The 14,005-nt window shown below is 40.2% G+C and overlaps 1 protein-coding gene across 1 annotated transcript in view; it reads left to right on the forward strand.

Annotated features, from left to right (window-relative positions):
• Positions 1 to 2,930: 2,930 nt before the first annotated feature.
• SACS (sacsin molecular chaperone) overlaps positions 2,931 to 14,005 on the forward strand; it is a 38,549-nt gene continuing 27,474 nt past the window's right edge. Inside the window, exons 1-4 of the mRNA XM_019530177.1 lie at positions 2,931 to 3,327; positions 6,356 to 6,441; positions 8,870 to 8,981; positions 12,531 to 12,677. Coding sequence (XP_019385722.1) covers positions 3,297 to 3,327; positions 6,356 to 6,441; positions 8,870 to 8,981; positions 12,531 to 12,677 — 376 coding nt within the window. The 5' untranslated portion in view covers positions 2,931 to 3,296. The remainder of the gene's footprint in view (positions 3,328 to 6,355; positions 6,442 to 8,869; positions 8,982 to 12,530; positions 12,678 to 14,005) is intronic.

The raw sequence follows: 14,005 nt of genomic DNA on the forward strand, positions 1-14,005 counted from the left end.
TAGCAACCATGTGGGCTGTGCACCACTGCTACAGGGCGGGGGCTGTACTCAGTGCCCCAGGATGCAGCATGCACTGAGCCTGGTGGCATGGAGCAAAGGTAACGGGGGCAGGAGGGGGTCAGAAAGGGGAGCAGAGGCTGCATTGCAGGGGGACAGGAGAAGAAGAGGCTGCAGGGAGGAGATGGCAGGGTGCAGAGGCAGCCATGGGGGTGGTACAGGCAGCAGCTGCAGCTAGTGCCCCGACCCTGGGTAGGGGCTGGAGCCCCTGCCCCTCATCCCTCCACAATACCCTTGTACTGGATTCTAAGCTGAGGGGCTTCCCCCTATGTTAAATGGTGGTAGAGGGGGGGATCTCATCTTAGAATCAAGTAAATATGGGAAATAATGTAGGGCTAACTGCCTAGCGTATTAGTAGAGCATCTAGTTTCTCTTTAACTAGAGACAAATGTGTGTTGCGTGAGCTGTGAGGAGGTACCACTCTTAACTCTAACCCCCTTTTCAAAATCCTATATCCACCCATGTCTTTTGGTGCTTTATTGTAGCTCAACAGCTGCAGCCCAAGCTTAAAAGTGAAAAAAAAAGTGATTCCGCCCCAGGCCTCTGAGCTGTGTGTTTCTACCCCTTTATTGTCATTTGCCAATGAAATAGTTATGGATTTCCCTCACTTCCTGTTCAGTGCTTCCAGTTTTTATCATTTCTCTATGAAGAAGACAGTTCAACAGACTGACTTGCATGTTTATAGGTTTTTTTAAGACTTTCTGTTTGGACAGAGGGAATCCTTGAATCTTCTAGCTGGAGACAAGCTACTCCAGTATACCACCGTTTATTTTCTTGTCCAGATCACTTGAGTTTACCCTCAGGCCTCCTCCCCTTCTGTTTTGTGGTATACCCACAGGAATGAGGTGTCCGCATGCCACCCTCTGAAATTCAGCAGGACTATGAGCAGCACTGACTGGCATTGAACTGTCTCTCTTGGTTGGAAATCCTTAGTCATTGAAAGATGCTTGAATATGAAACTAAAGTAATTTGAGAATAAAAACAGAGTTCTTTTCTTCTCGGTCAGTGCAGTTCTTAACTTCGCAACCTTTCCAATTCTAGTTTTTTTTGGCCAGATTGTCCTACTCTTGCACGCACTGTAGAGAGAGAATGCTGTGCTGCAAACCTCTTTTAAAATTATAGTTTGCTGTATTTGTAGGTGGTAGATAATATAGTTGAAATAAGTTTGTGGGGGTAGTTGTGGTGATCAGTCATAGGGTGAGGTTTACCTATGGTTTCTTGAGCTGCAGCCCTTCGGGGTGAGGTTTTTGAAGCTTCTACTTCTCTGAGGTGAATCATGTTTTTTTTCATTTCTACACTTGGTCCTGGGCTACAGTGTGCTGGGGTACAATAAAAACCAAAAGGTTTCAGACTGTCTTGCACCAGGTATCTAATCCTCTCATGTTTGGATTCACCTTACCTTGACTTTGTCTGTTTCCTTCAGAGGGGAGATTCTCTCTCCCTGGGCTTTTCTATGTCTTGAGAATCCAAAACCAATGCCATGAGCCATAAAGGGAACTTGGAGCCAGATCGTCAAATGTTTTTGCATGTTCTTGAAGTGTGTGTAGGGAAATTCTTATCAGGATCCTCTCCAATTGGATGTATTTGTTGACAATATGTACAAATGGTAAGCAACACAATAATCCAGTCAAGCTGAAGGTTTCATAACTTGTTACAGTAGCCAACCAAAAATAGGCTGCACCCACTTTTGCATGTGAATGGTGTTTCTGAATTTAATAGAAATATATTGGATAAAATGTTGGTCATGTGCTTGAGTATTTGAAAATTGGGGACAAAGTAGATTTACTGTGGGGAAAAATCTAGGGCCTATTACTCTGTTGTAATCATCTCAGTCACCACATCCTAAAATGTCAGTTACGCAATCCTTAATCCATGTAATATGTGCTGTATTGATGCTACACAGTGCTGATTTTTTTTTTAAATCAGTGTTATATAGTACTAAGTCATGGATACCTTTCAAAAGCCTATTACAATTACCCTCCTACCGCTATTAACTGTGTAAAGGCACAGACGGCTTAGGAAGTATGTAGGATTGGAAGGGGCTTCTCAGGCCATCAGGTCCTTCTGTTTGCAGTTAACTTACCAAAGATACCTAAAAGCCATCTGCCGTATCTTCCTTCTTGTCTTTTTCAAATATTGACCTAATATTAGCACTCTTCCAGGCTTCTGGAATATCAGGGACATTCTAGAATTGATTACAAATGAAACCTAATTCCAATCAAATTCTAATAGTAGAAAGTGATTTTCTAGTGACAGTTAGGCCCTAACCGTACATGAGTTCAGAAGTTTGCCTGTGCAAAACCTGGATACAAATTACCACATTTTTCAGGTATTTTACTATGATTTGCTTTTTGCTGCAAGATGTACTTTTTCATACAGTTATTATAGTCTCATTAATTGCTCCATTGCAGTATTGCTTATTTCATATCAACTTGAAATGAAATACACAACATGTATTTTTTTTATAGAGCTTATAAGGCATACATCTCAAATATATCTAATTTCTTTGTAAACCTATTCCTAAGCGTGCTAATTATTTTGTTAATAATTTGTTTCTTGTATGGTACTTAGTAGGTACTTTCTGAATCTAATTGAAAGAGCAGTCTATAATCACAATGATTCCTTAAGCCTTTAGGGCTTTAAAACATTTCATAGAAGCATCTTACATTTCAGTCATTATTGGTTCACAGTCGTTTACTGGTCCTGTTACAGATATCAAGTATGTGTTCTATGAGGTATGTTAGATAGACCACCATGTAAAAGTGGGTATGTAAAATATATGTTATCTGCATTTTTAGAGTAAGATGTACTGGACATTATTCAGACAAATTATTAGAATCAGAACTGGAGAACTAGGAGAAAAATAGAAAATGTGTATGACCATAGCTCCCATTGCTGTCAAATTGTTATGTCCATGTACCGAAGAGAATAATTTTGCACAGTTGGTAACCAAAAAGATTATTCTCTGAAAAATGTCTTAGCTATATTGTGCACAATTGAAATGGTCAGAATTGGTATACTTAGGTTTGATACTAGAAGAGTTTGAGAAGCTTTTAGACCTAGTCTCTAGGTTTAAATATCTAAACATTACTTAACTTTAAAAAATGACTTGAGAAAAGCTGTTATATGGTGATAATACAGGAGAATGTGCATCATCACAATGTTTCCTTTTTCTCTTTCAGTTATCTGATTGTATCAAGGTTGGGGACCTTCAGAATGTGCAAAATCATATTTTTCTAATGCTTCAGTCAAAAGGCTTAAAAGGAGGAGGTATACAGAATAATTATTTCTTTTCTTATATTTTAAAGATTGGGAAATATTTTGATTAATTTTTCTGAAACATTTGAATGTGAATAATCGTCATTTTTGTGGTGTGCAAGTAAAGAAGTATTCCCTCAGTTTCTAATTTCTGGGATTGTATTCCAAGAGAATCTGAGGTTCAGTAGAAGCAGACATTTGGAATGGTGTGTATAGTAAAATCACTAAATCTGATCTTAAATTATTTTGAAAGTCTAGCCACAGATATATTAGCAGTGCTTTGTGAGACCTGTCAAACTCACTTTGCTCAGTAGTCAAGAAAGATGCTTTGTCCCAAATGAAGCAACTCAAAGATCTGCAAATATAAATTATGCTATTGGAATAATGTATTTTACATGGGACAATATGTATTGAAGTATGAAATGTATACAATACATAAAATATAACTGCTAGACTACTCGTGGAAATGCTTTTCTTTTCCTTCTCACTAGTTTTGTTTACTTACTGCAAAATTGTAAGTATAAAAGTCATTATGATGCCTTGAAGTCACATTCAGGAAGTTTTAATTCAAGTTTGCAATATTGACTTAGTTGCTACAATTAAAAGAATCTTATTTCAAAATAATTTTAACTATATGGTACTGCTAAAGCATGAAATGTATTTATTGCATGACAAAGTCATAATATTAAAACTAGCAGGAAGATGGAGTACTAGATTTTTTGAACACTTCAAATAGAACAGCCTTTTTCATCTACATATCTTGTTACAAACAGCATTTTTTGGCACAGATTGGTTTATTGGTTGATCTAGTGACAGACAGATTGGATGTTTATGTTAATTACATCAGTGATAAGTTCTTCACTTGCCAGTAGATTCTGGGGAGAGTCTATAAAATTGTTCTTCTGTGGTACTGTTCTTTCCTCTTGGAGATTAAAGAACAGCTTTAGCCAGGACTTAAAATAGGTGGAGAAGTGAATGCCTCTTTAATGAGTCACTTCCCAGTCCCACTACCACCATGTGCACCCCATAGACTGATACATGTGGTAGGGACTTGGCTTACATTCACTGGGGAGAGGTTGATTTATTTTTTCCTCATCTCTCTCTCTCTTTCATTCCTGTACTGGTTCCTGACTGTCTCATCAGTATTTGCATTTTTGTGTCAAGATGTGTATTAGACTTTTCTCTTTTGGAGTCAGATTTGTAGGAGGATTTGGTGTGCTTTTGATTTTGGATGGTGTGAAAAGTTGGGTATGGCATGTGGTACTACAGTGCCATGGTGAAGCACGTGAATGGGTATGAAACCATAAAAAGAAGAATGGCTAATAGTGGTGTGACCATGACTACTTAAACCAGTGTCTTTGTCCTCATGGCAGAAGAATGGGGATCAGCTTGATGTCTTTATGAACCTGAGGACACAGTTGTGGAGTTCTGGAGCTTTTTTACCCTGTTGTTCAATGTGTATTATGGGGTCATCAGGAGAGTTAATGAAGAGCTGCATCCTCTAGGACTTTTGAGCCTTGTCTGCAGTAGTAAGTTTATGATCCCTGATGGTTATGCCCTCAAGCAAGCAGCAGTGCTCTGAGCCGGCTGCTTTCTAACCTAGAAGCAGTGCCTCTATCTCTCCGTAAGGACCTTGGGATGGACTAATTGGCACTGTCAGTCAGCAGGGCTAGTTGGTCAGCCCCAGATCTAATGAGCTTTCCCCACATTGGCTGCTACATTGCTTCTGGTTTCGGGGACAGCCTTCCTGGAGCAGTGCAGCATGCCTGAAGGTCTTGCCTGTAGAGGTGTGTTTACTGTGTAGATCTGACTTGAGGAAGCTAATGGTATGTGGTTTTTTTTCTTGCATGTGAACTTACCAGCGCTATTAGATGCCTGGCCTAGTATCTTGTGTAGATTTTTGATGTGTATGAGAAACAGGTGATCAAAGCTCAATTTAAAATAAAATTGATGCTGGGGAAAGTATGGTGAGAATATTTTTTTTGATTTAAGGCTTGACAGTGGTGATTTTATGGTGCCACCTGGAGTTGGTGTTGGATCTTCAGCTCTTCTGAGATGATCATATGATATCAGTGTCTATAATTATTTTTATGATATGCATCTGGCCATAAGGTTTTGACAGCTTTCTTTGCATGTGGCCCGCATCTCTGTGATCCATGCCTTAGTTCAAAACCAGTAATATGATTTGTGACAATGTGGGGCTGTGATTTACATCAATTCAGATACACTGCAAAGTGCAGTGATGCTTCTGGTGTTACATGGCAACAGTGCATGACAGCCAAGCTCCATGATATATGCAGGTTTCTCATCCATTTTTCTGTTGAATGCAAGGTATTGACTTTTCACTGATGAAGCTTCAGGGTCTTGAGACCACTGGGCAGACTGCTATTTTTCTCTTTTTGTATGCTATACCATGACTGTGACAATAGAGTTGGTGTTTGAGTTAGATCTCTCTACTAACTAAGAGGATTGAGAGGATTTTCTAATGCAGAGCTTTCTAGAGTTACCTAAGCCTAGGTTTGATTATTACTTTGCACTCTTACAGTGACTGCCCTTGCTTTGTTGAGTGAGCTTCAGTGAGAATATCACATCAGTTCTGTGATGATATTAATTGTAATGGATACCTGCTCTTAAGTGTTGTTTCCCACTAAAGCGCCTCAAATTTGGTGTTGTAAAGCTTTTGGTTCCAAAAGGAATATTTTATGTTGGCCCTGCAGTGTATTGTAGGCATTTCTCAGTGCTCTGACCACTGGTTTCTTTTGGACTTTAGGTTGCTGGGGCTACAAAATATCTCTTTGTCAGTCTTTTTCATTTTCAGCTGGAATATTTCAAGCTAAACGGTCAGTCCTTGAGCAAGCACAAAGTATCAGAATTTTGTATAAAAGGATTAAGCATGAAGCATATCTGTAGTTTATTGTGGGGTGGGAGCTTCTTATAGTACCTAGCAATCATTAAGTGAATTAAAAAAAATAACAAGCAACATAAAACAAAAAATACATTCAGCAGTTAAATAACACCTGGCTTTTTAAAATACTTTTAGGTCGTTTTGGGCAAACAACTCCACCACTTGTTGATTTTCTTAAAGATATTTTAAGAAGATATCCAGAAGGAGGACAAATTCTTAAGGTATAAAATAAGTTGTATTTACTTATTTTAATGACGTAGGAATTTTCTTTTAGTTGTATGTAAATAAGTTCGCAATCTTTTTGCATACAGGGACCCTTTTGTTCAGATTGATGCCTTGTCCCAAACCACACCCCCCTAGCCCTGCCAGTGTTTCTTTCATTTTTGTGAACAGTGTGGTGAGTTGCAGCTGCTCATTTTTTATTAGTGTATGGCACATCTTCTTGCTCGTCACAAATTATTTGGTTCTTTTATTTGTACTATGCATTTTATAGAGAAATCAGGGTTTTTTAAATTGTTTATTCTGTCTAATAATGGTTCTCCAGTGATTAATGAAACCAGAAGGTAAATGCAATGAACTTCATGTGAGCAAGTGATTTGAAGTTCAATGTTTTATTATTTGATAAAGGATCTGAGACGGGGGGCAAGCTCAGGGCCAAGTCTAAAGTCGGCCTGCCCACCTGTCTATGGGGCAGTCCCCAGTCTCGCCTGCCATGGTTTTGCTGTTCACATAACTGGTGGTATAATGCGGGAGGCTGCCCATTCTATGCCCTGATGCCAGGGGGTGCTATCCATGGCTCTGTACCGCCCCTACACCATGGCCCATGCCTCACAGATGGTATCCAGTATGTCCTGTGCTCCAGGCCTAAAGCCAGGCCAGCTTAGTCCATAGGCAGGTCTCACTCAGACATTCAAACTGCCTCCCTCTCACTGGGGCCTCTTGCACTCCACCTTCTCTCACAGGGTCAATTGCCCACTGCACAATACTGTGCCCCCTTCACTCTGCCCTGCTCCCTTGAGTGGTCCCATAGGCCATCAGGATTATCTGAGTCACACCTCAGGTGGTGACATGCAGTCTTTTGGGCCTCTCCCATGACCCTCACCTGGGTAGTGGCCAGCTGATTCATGGAACAGAGGGCTAATTCTGCTCTAGCCCCTCACTGGGCTTCTCACACCCTACAGCTTGATTACATGGGGTTTGGTCCATGTGCTGCCCATCTGGCCCTCCCACAGCCCTACCCACAACAAACCCATGCTGGGTATCCCTCAGGATATTGCCTTCAGCTAGTCTGTTAAGGATGGCCTCTTTGATAATCTTTTTCAAGACCTTCCCCAGGATAGAGGTCAGGCTGATGGGCCTGTACATTGCTGGATCTACTTTCCTCACTTTCTTGAAGATAGGCACGACATAGGCCCTCTTCCAATCTCCGGGCACTTCACCAGAGCACCAGGACTTCTCAAAGTTCTGTGCCAGGGGCTGAGCTATGATGCTTGCCAGCTCCTTGAGTACCCTTGGGTGTAACCTGTCCGGGCCAGCTGACTTGAAGGTGCCAGCCTGTCAAGGGGTTCCTTCATGAGGTCAGCTTCAACAGAGGGCAAAGAGTCTCCCTTACCCAGCCTCCCTGACCCACAGTGGGCAGGGTGTCCCATGGGACTGGTGAAAAACAGACGCAAAGTACCCACTTAGCAAATTTGCTTTTTCGTGGGCATCGGTTGTCAGTTGCCCCATCTGGCTTAGCAGGGGTCCAGTGTTTCCCTTGCTTTTTCCTCTGGCTCCCTACATATCTAAAAAGGACTTTTTATTGTCCTTGATATTTGTAGCCAGCTGGAGTTCCATCGCAGCCTTGGCTTTCCTGGTTTGCTTTTCAGGTCTGGACCGGAGCAGAGTATTCCTCCTTGGTGGTGGTTCTAGTCCTCCATCCTTTGTAGGTCTTCCTTTTAAGATGCAGGACATCTGCCAATTCCCTGCAGAGCCAAGGGGGCTGCTGTGCCCTTTTGCTGTCTTTACTTCGAGACGGGATGGACTTTGTTTGTGCATCCAGGATTGCTCCCTTGAGGAACAACCACTCATCCTGAACTCCCCTCTCCTTTGGGCTGTGGCCCTTTAGGGCCTCACTGACAAGCCTCCTTAGCTTGTTAAAGTCAGGTTTCCTGATGTCGAGGACTTCTGTATTACTGACTGACTGGTTCTTTGGGTAGATCTGATGTCTTTTATTAGACCAACTAAAAGTATGTTGTTTTTATGAATTTTAGTATTTGACTAATACAGAAGTTAGTTGGCGTACTTCTGCATAGTTGTGTTATCATTTGGAAAGTTTATTATTTTTTTTTTTTTTTGTTAAATCTAATATTGCTTCACCCCATTTTGTGACTTATAGGAGGAACTTAGCCCTATAGCTATGATTATCCATCAGTGTACATTTCATTACTTCTGCCTACCATGTTTATCTGGTTTCTGATAGTTTAGGTAAATAATGTTTACTGCAGAAATTCATCCTTTCATTTAAGCACATAGTAGAAAATAGCTTGTTGAAAATAATTTGAAATGGTTACACTTTTAAACAGTTACTTATAATATATTTTCTGCTTTCAAGTGTGGAAACCATGACTGAAATGGGCATAGTATCATTGGTGTTTATTTTATTGTCAGGAACTGATTCAAAATGCAGAAGATGCTGGTGCCACAGAGGTTCGGTTTTTATATGATGAAACTCAATATGGAACAGAATCTCTCTGGTCAAAGGACATGGCACCATACCAGGGTAAGTACCTCATTTTAGATAATGATGGGTTTTATTCTCTAATATATGTGTATGAGCTTCACTGGCTCCGTGGTCTGCTATCTGTACTCTTTGGGAAGCCAGTTAAATTTATACACTCATCATGGAGTTTGTCTTTGAGACAAATATTCAAATATATTTATTGTGTACAAATCAGGGAATTGTGGGCCAGTAACAGCCTGTGTGTACAAAAAGAGAAAAAAGCTTGGTAAGGATCTATAATCTTAGCATCTCAGGTCATTATTTTTCTAGAGCTTGCAAATTAAGTAGGTTTAATGGGAATTTTTGAATAAAAGTCATCCAGGAGAGATCCCATGGTGCTGAAGTGGTAATATTGGTACTTTCCTAGTAATCCAGCATGGGAAGTACTAGATTGAATATTGGAGCTTGCTTAATGAAATCTAAGAAATGTGAGTAGTTGCCTCCACAAAGGAAAGTAACCTTTAAAGAATTTGTAATTTTTTTCCTAGAGAAACTGATGATTTCATTTTTAAGTACTTATTTGATAAACTATAGTGTGTATCTATGTGTATATGTGTATGTATATGTATCTGTATATTGAGTAAGGAAGAAAGACATGGCATGAACACAAAACTGGTTTATACGATATATACACACATAGTATAAACCAGTTTTGTGTTTGCGCCATGTCTTTCTTCCTTACTCAATTTTTAAGCTGCCCAACAGAGGCTCAGGGTGGCCTAAATAGGAGTAACTTACAAAACAGAAAATTGCTCCTAGAACACGAACAAAGCATAAAACAGAAACTCTAAACAATATTGTTCCGTAGCTTTGTTTACTAAGTTCCTGCCTAAATAGGAGGGTCTTGTAGTGCTTCTGAAAGATGTTCAGATTTGGGGTCTGGCAGCTTTCAAGAAGGAGGGAGTTTCAGAATTGGGGGGCAACTACTGAGAATAAACTCTGACACTTAGCAGTGATATCTTTCTGACTGTTAGTTTAGGAATTTATTGGGTTTTTTGTTTCTTTGATAAGTAGTCCAACTGGAATTAGACAGTGTTTTTTTGTGGGCTGGGTATGGTGAAGGGAGGGCACTTTAAGTAAATAAGGACTGTGGAAGAGTTTGAATGATTGTCATCTTGGTAAAGGGCAGAGTTTGAGAAGCTTGATGCAAGTGAAAAGATGGGTACATAGTACTTTAAATTTAGAAATAGTTTATTTTTGTCTTTTAGATCAGTGGTTCGCAATCTTTTTCATACAGGGACCCTTTTGTTCAGATTGATGCCTTGTCCCAACCCACACCCCCCTAGACCTGCCAGTGCCCAACCCACAGTCCTCTGCCCCACCCTCTGAGCCCTGCTGGTGACCCTCACTCCCAAACCACAGCCTGCTGGTGCCCCTCCCCCCAGGTGCCACAGCTCCCTGCCCCCTGGGCCATGCCAGTGCCCCTCCTCCTGATCCACAGTCCCCTGCACCCCGCCCCCCCCCAGCCATGCCACAGGGGGGTGCCAGCTGCCTCTGTCCTACTAGGGCCAGAGCACAAGCAGTGATTGCAGGCCCCTCCAGCAGTGTATGCCTCATGCTGCTGGGCCAGGCAGACAGCTCCCTGCTGTGAAGAACTGCCTCGCTTCCTTCCCCCACTGATTCTCTCAGTAACTGCCTCAGTTACCTTAGATAAGGAGTCATCAACCTTTAGAAGTGGCTGAAATAATGCTGTTCATTCCATGGGCTAGCATTTCCAACCCAGCCACAATCACCACACATGTGAATCCTTGCTGGTGCTGCAGAAGCACTCTGCTGCAGCTATCCAGGCTTCATGGTCTAGATCAGTGGTCTCAAAAGTGGGGGATGCGCACCCCAGGGGGTGCGCAAGACGATCCACTGGAGTGCGGGAAGAAAATAGTAGAACTTCTATTTATATTTATTTTATTTCATCTTTATCTCATCCTTTTTTAATTTCTATTTTTGTGTATGTTTTATAATGTACATAACGTATTAGTACAGTAGTACATGTATATAATTTATAAATAAATAAATATACATATATTGGCGGTGCATGCTCAAAAATTTTTTTTACTGATGGGGGGGTGTGATCAAAAAAGTTTGGAGACCACTGGTCTAGATAATTATTCCTCATGCTCTAGGTTGCTGGTGCCTGCCTTTCCTGTTAATTTCCAGGTATGCTTTTTAAAAGGGGGGAAACCTGGCTTTCAGACCTTGGATGTCAAAAGGGCTTTTTAAAAATTCTAAGATCTTCAATAAATCTAGGTAAGGTTCTAATCTAAAATAAATACATTTTTAAAGGGAATGGCATTTCCATACAGTGTCATTAGAATGTTGTATAATAGCTAGGAAGACAATATTTTAATGTTAACATTTGCATTGCAATCTTGTTGAAGTTTCATATGACAGCAGTTTCTATAACAAGTTCAAGTGCTTAAGATGACACAAACATTATGGTTGTACAGTATTTATGTTAGAAATCCTTTCGTTCTGTCCAAGATGGTTTCAGATTTTGATCTATCACAATACTATGCAGAAGAATCCTGTTCACAGTCCTTACATGTGAAAAGGGACCTATTATATGGACAGGACTAAACTATTTAGAAAACCTAAGGTTGTTTTTTTTGGCCCATGGACAAAAGGAGAAAGACACTTTTGTCCTGAAATAGGAAATTTATTGAATGTTGTTATTCTTTCATCAGAGTATAAGTACCTCTGTGGCTAAAAACACTCCACAAGGGCTACAGAGGATGTTTATATGTTACTTCTGTAAAGGATTTTCTGGATATAATCTTGAATGGCAGAAAGTAGTCAGTAGTAGCTAAAAGGCAGCTATCTTATTGGCCAAAAAAATGCAGGTTTTATCTGTGTGAAATTATTGGGGAATTCATATCAAACTTATTGAATTGTTTCAGCCAAAAACAGAAAAAAATAATTAAAAATATGAAAACTTGGAAAAAAGTCAAAGTGGATTTTTTTTCTTTTGAAACAAGATTCAGTTTTTAAATGTACCTGTATTTAATCAAAAGGTCCCCCCAAATCGAAACAAAATATTTTATATGAGGTTTAATGAATATTTTGCTCAAGCTGAATAAAAATATTTTTGGTTTTTGATTTTTGGTGAAAAAAGCAAAACGTTTTTAATTTTGGCTTGACCCAAATTAATTGCTCTTTCAGGTTTTTTTAATTTCAGTAAGCAAAAAAACCTGCAAAAAGGTTGCAGTAGAGTTTCCCTGTAACTCTCTAGTCTGTTATCCAAAACAGTGTGGTACTTGATAAAATGTTTGTGAAATCTAAAGTAATACAGTAAAACAAGGTGATGGATATGTCTTTGAAGATGGGAAGAAGAAAATATTTCTTTTAACTTCACAGATATTCCTCTTCAGGTCTTTGAAATTTTCTGTCATATTTGAACTGTCAGCTTGAATAACAGCTTCCTCATTAAATTGCCTGCGCATGTATGTTTCAAAAATATTATGTCGATTTTATTAAGATTGTTTCATGAACATGTTATACCAGTGTGTACTTCCTTTGTATTGCCTTATATTTGCTTATGATTTTTATTTTAAGGTCCAGCACTTTATGCATACAACAATGCGGTTTTCACACCTGAGGACTGGCATGGCATACAGGAAATAGCAAGAAGTAGGAAAAAGGATGATCCATTGAAAGTTGGAAGATTTGGAATAGGATTTAATTCAGTTTATCATATAACAGGTATTATATATAACTCTTTTTATAAACTGTTCCTAATGTTAATATTTGAGTTGTAAATTTTAAACATTGATCAAGCATATAAGATGCTGGCAGGGTGTTAAGTGAGTACAGTCCTTGCCCTCTGAGTAGCCTTCACCCATCCATGTTTTATCAGAGCCTGAAATTTTTAATCTTTTTTTTTGGTTTCTGGATACTGTCAGTGTCCATATTTTCCTTCACATTTTTAAAGAGAGTGTAGGTTGAAGACTGGAGGAATTGCATTCCTTTTTTTATCATCACTCTTAACTCCTGAGACTGATCTGTGATTTAAATTGTCATGTGTACTGAGAGCATAGGGTGTATATGTAGTGTAGTGGCTTTATAAATCTAAATAAGGTATATAATATTCAAAACATGAAATTTTTATGTAGTTTTTCTTGTACTGTGTATTCATGGGAAATATGAATTATAGATCAATAACTGAGTGTTTTTGCTTTGCACAAAACACTACTGACACTTCCTTTTTAATGGGCAATGTCATCTTGATTGTATAAAGCAAAAATATCTGAATAATTTGCTAATGAAACATAGTGCATTCTTGCACTTAACTGTGGGCATCTCTTTTCCTGTTGATCTGTTTATTATTTTTTATTGTGAGACTTATTTGTAAGATTGTTTTTCCATTCCAAGTGGTAGTCCTTTCTTCCAGTCACTGGTGTGCACTGAAATAAGTAAGCTCTACATAGCAATCTAAATACAGTTATAAAATGTTGGGTTATTTTTCATATTAGTAGGTATTCATCCTATTAAACTATATATCAGTATAATAATGGGAGAGTATATTTTGAGACCAGGAAGGGCATTCTGATGTAATAAAAGCCTTTGTCTGTCTGTCTGTCCGTAATGCTCCGGGCCAACTGCGCATGCACCCCTGAGAGGATGCACGCTGATTGGCTGTCAGGGCCCACAGCGTTATGGACAGAGGGAGCCACCACTGTGCCATCCCCCCCTAATAACAGCCAGCAGGGAGGGGGGACGCGGTGGGGAGGAAGGGAGGGAGGGGAGCCGGAAGGGAAAGTGGGGATTTCCGGTGGCAGCATCCCTTCGTTGCCATCATGCTGCTCCCTGCCTCTGCTGCTGCTGCTGCTGGTGCTGCTGCTTAGCCTTGACAACAGCCGGCAGAGAGGGGGAGGCAGCAGGGAGAGGGGGAGGGGAGGCAGGGCGGGGAGGCATGTTGCATGCCCCTGGGTGGGTGTCAGTGGCCGTTCAACCTCCCCTCCCCACATCCCCACCCAGTTCCTGGGAGCTGGTGGTGGTGTGGGATGGAGCGGCAGGGGGTGGGGAGGGCA

This window comes from Crocodylus porosus, unplaced genomic scaffold (assembly GCF_001723895.1).
Source record: "Crocodylus porosus isolate Cpor-Errol unplaced genomic scaffold, CroPor_comp1, whole genome shotgun sequence".
NCBI classification, from domain to species: Eukaryota; Metazoa; Chordata; order Crocodylia; family Crocodylidae; genus Crocodylus; species Crocodylus porosus.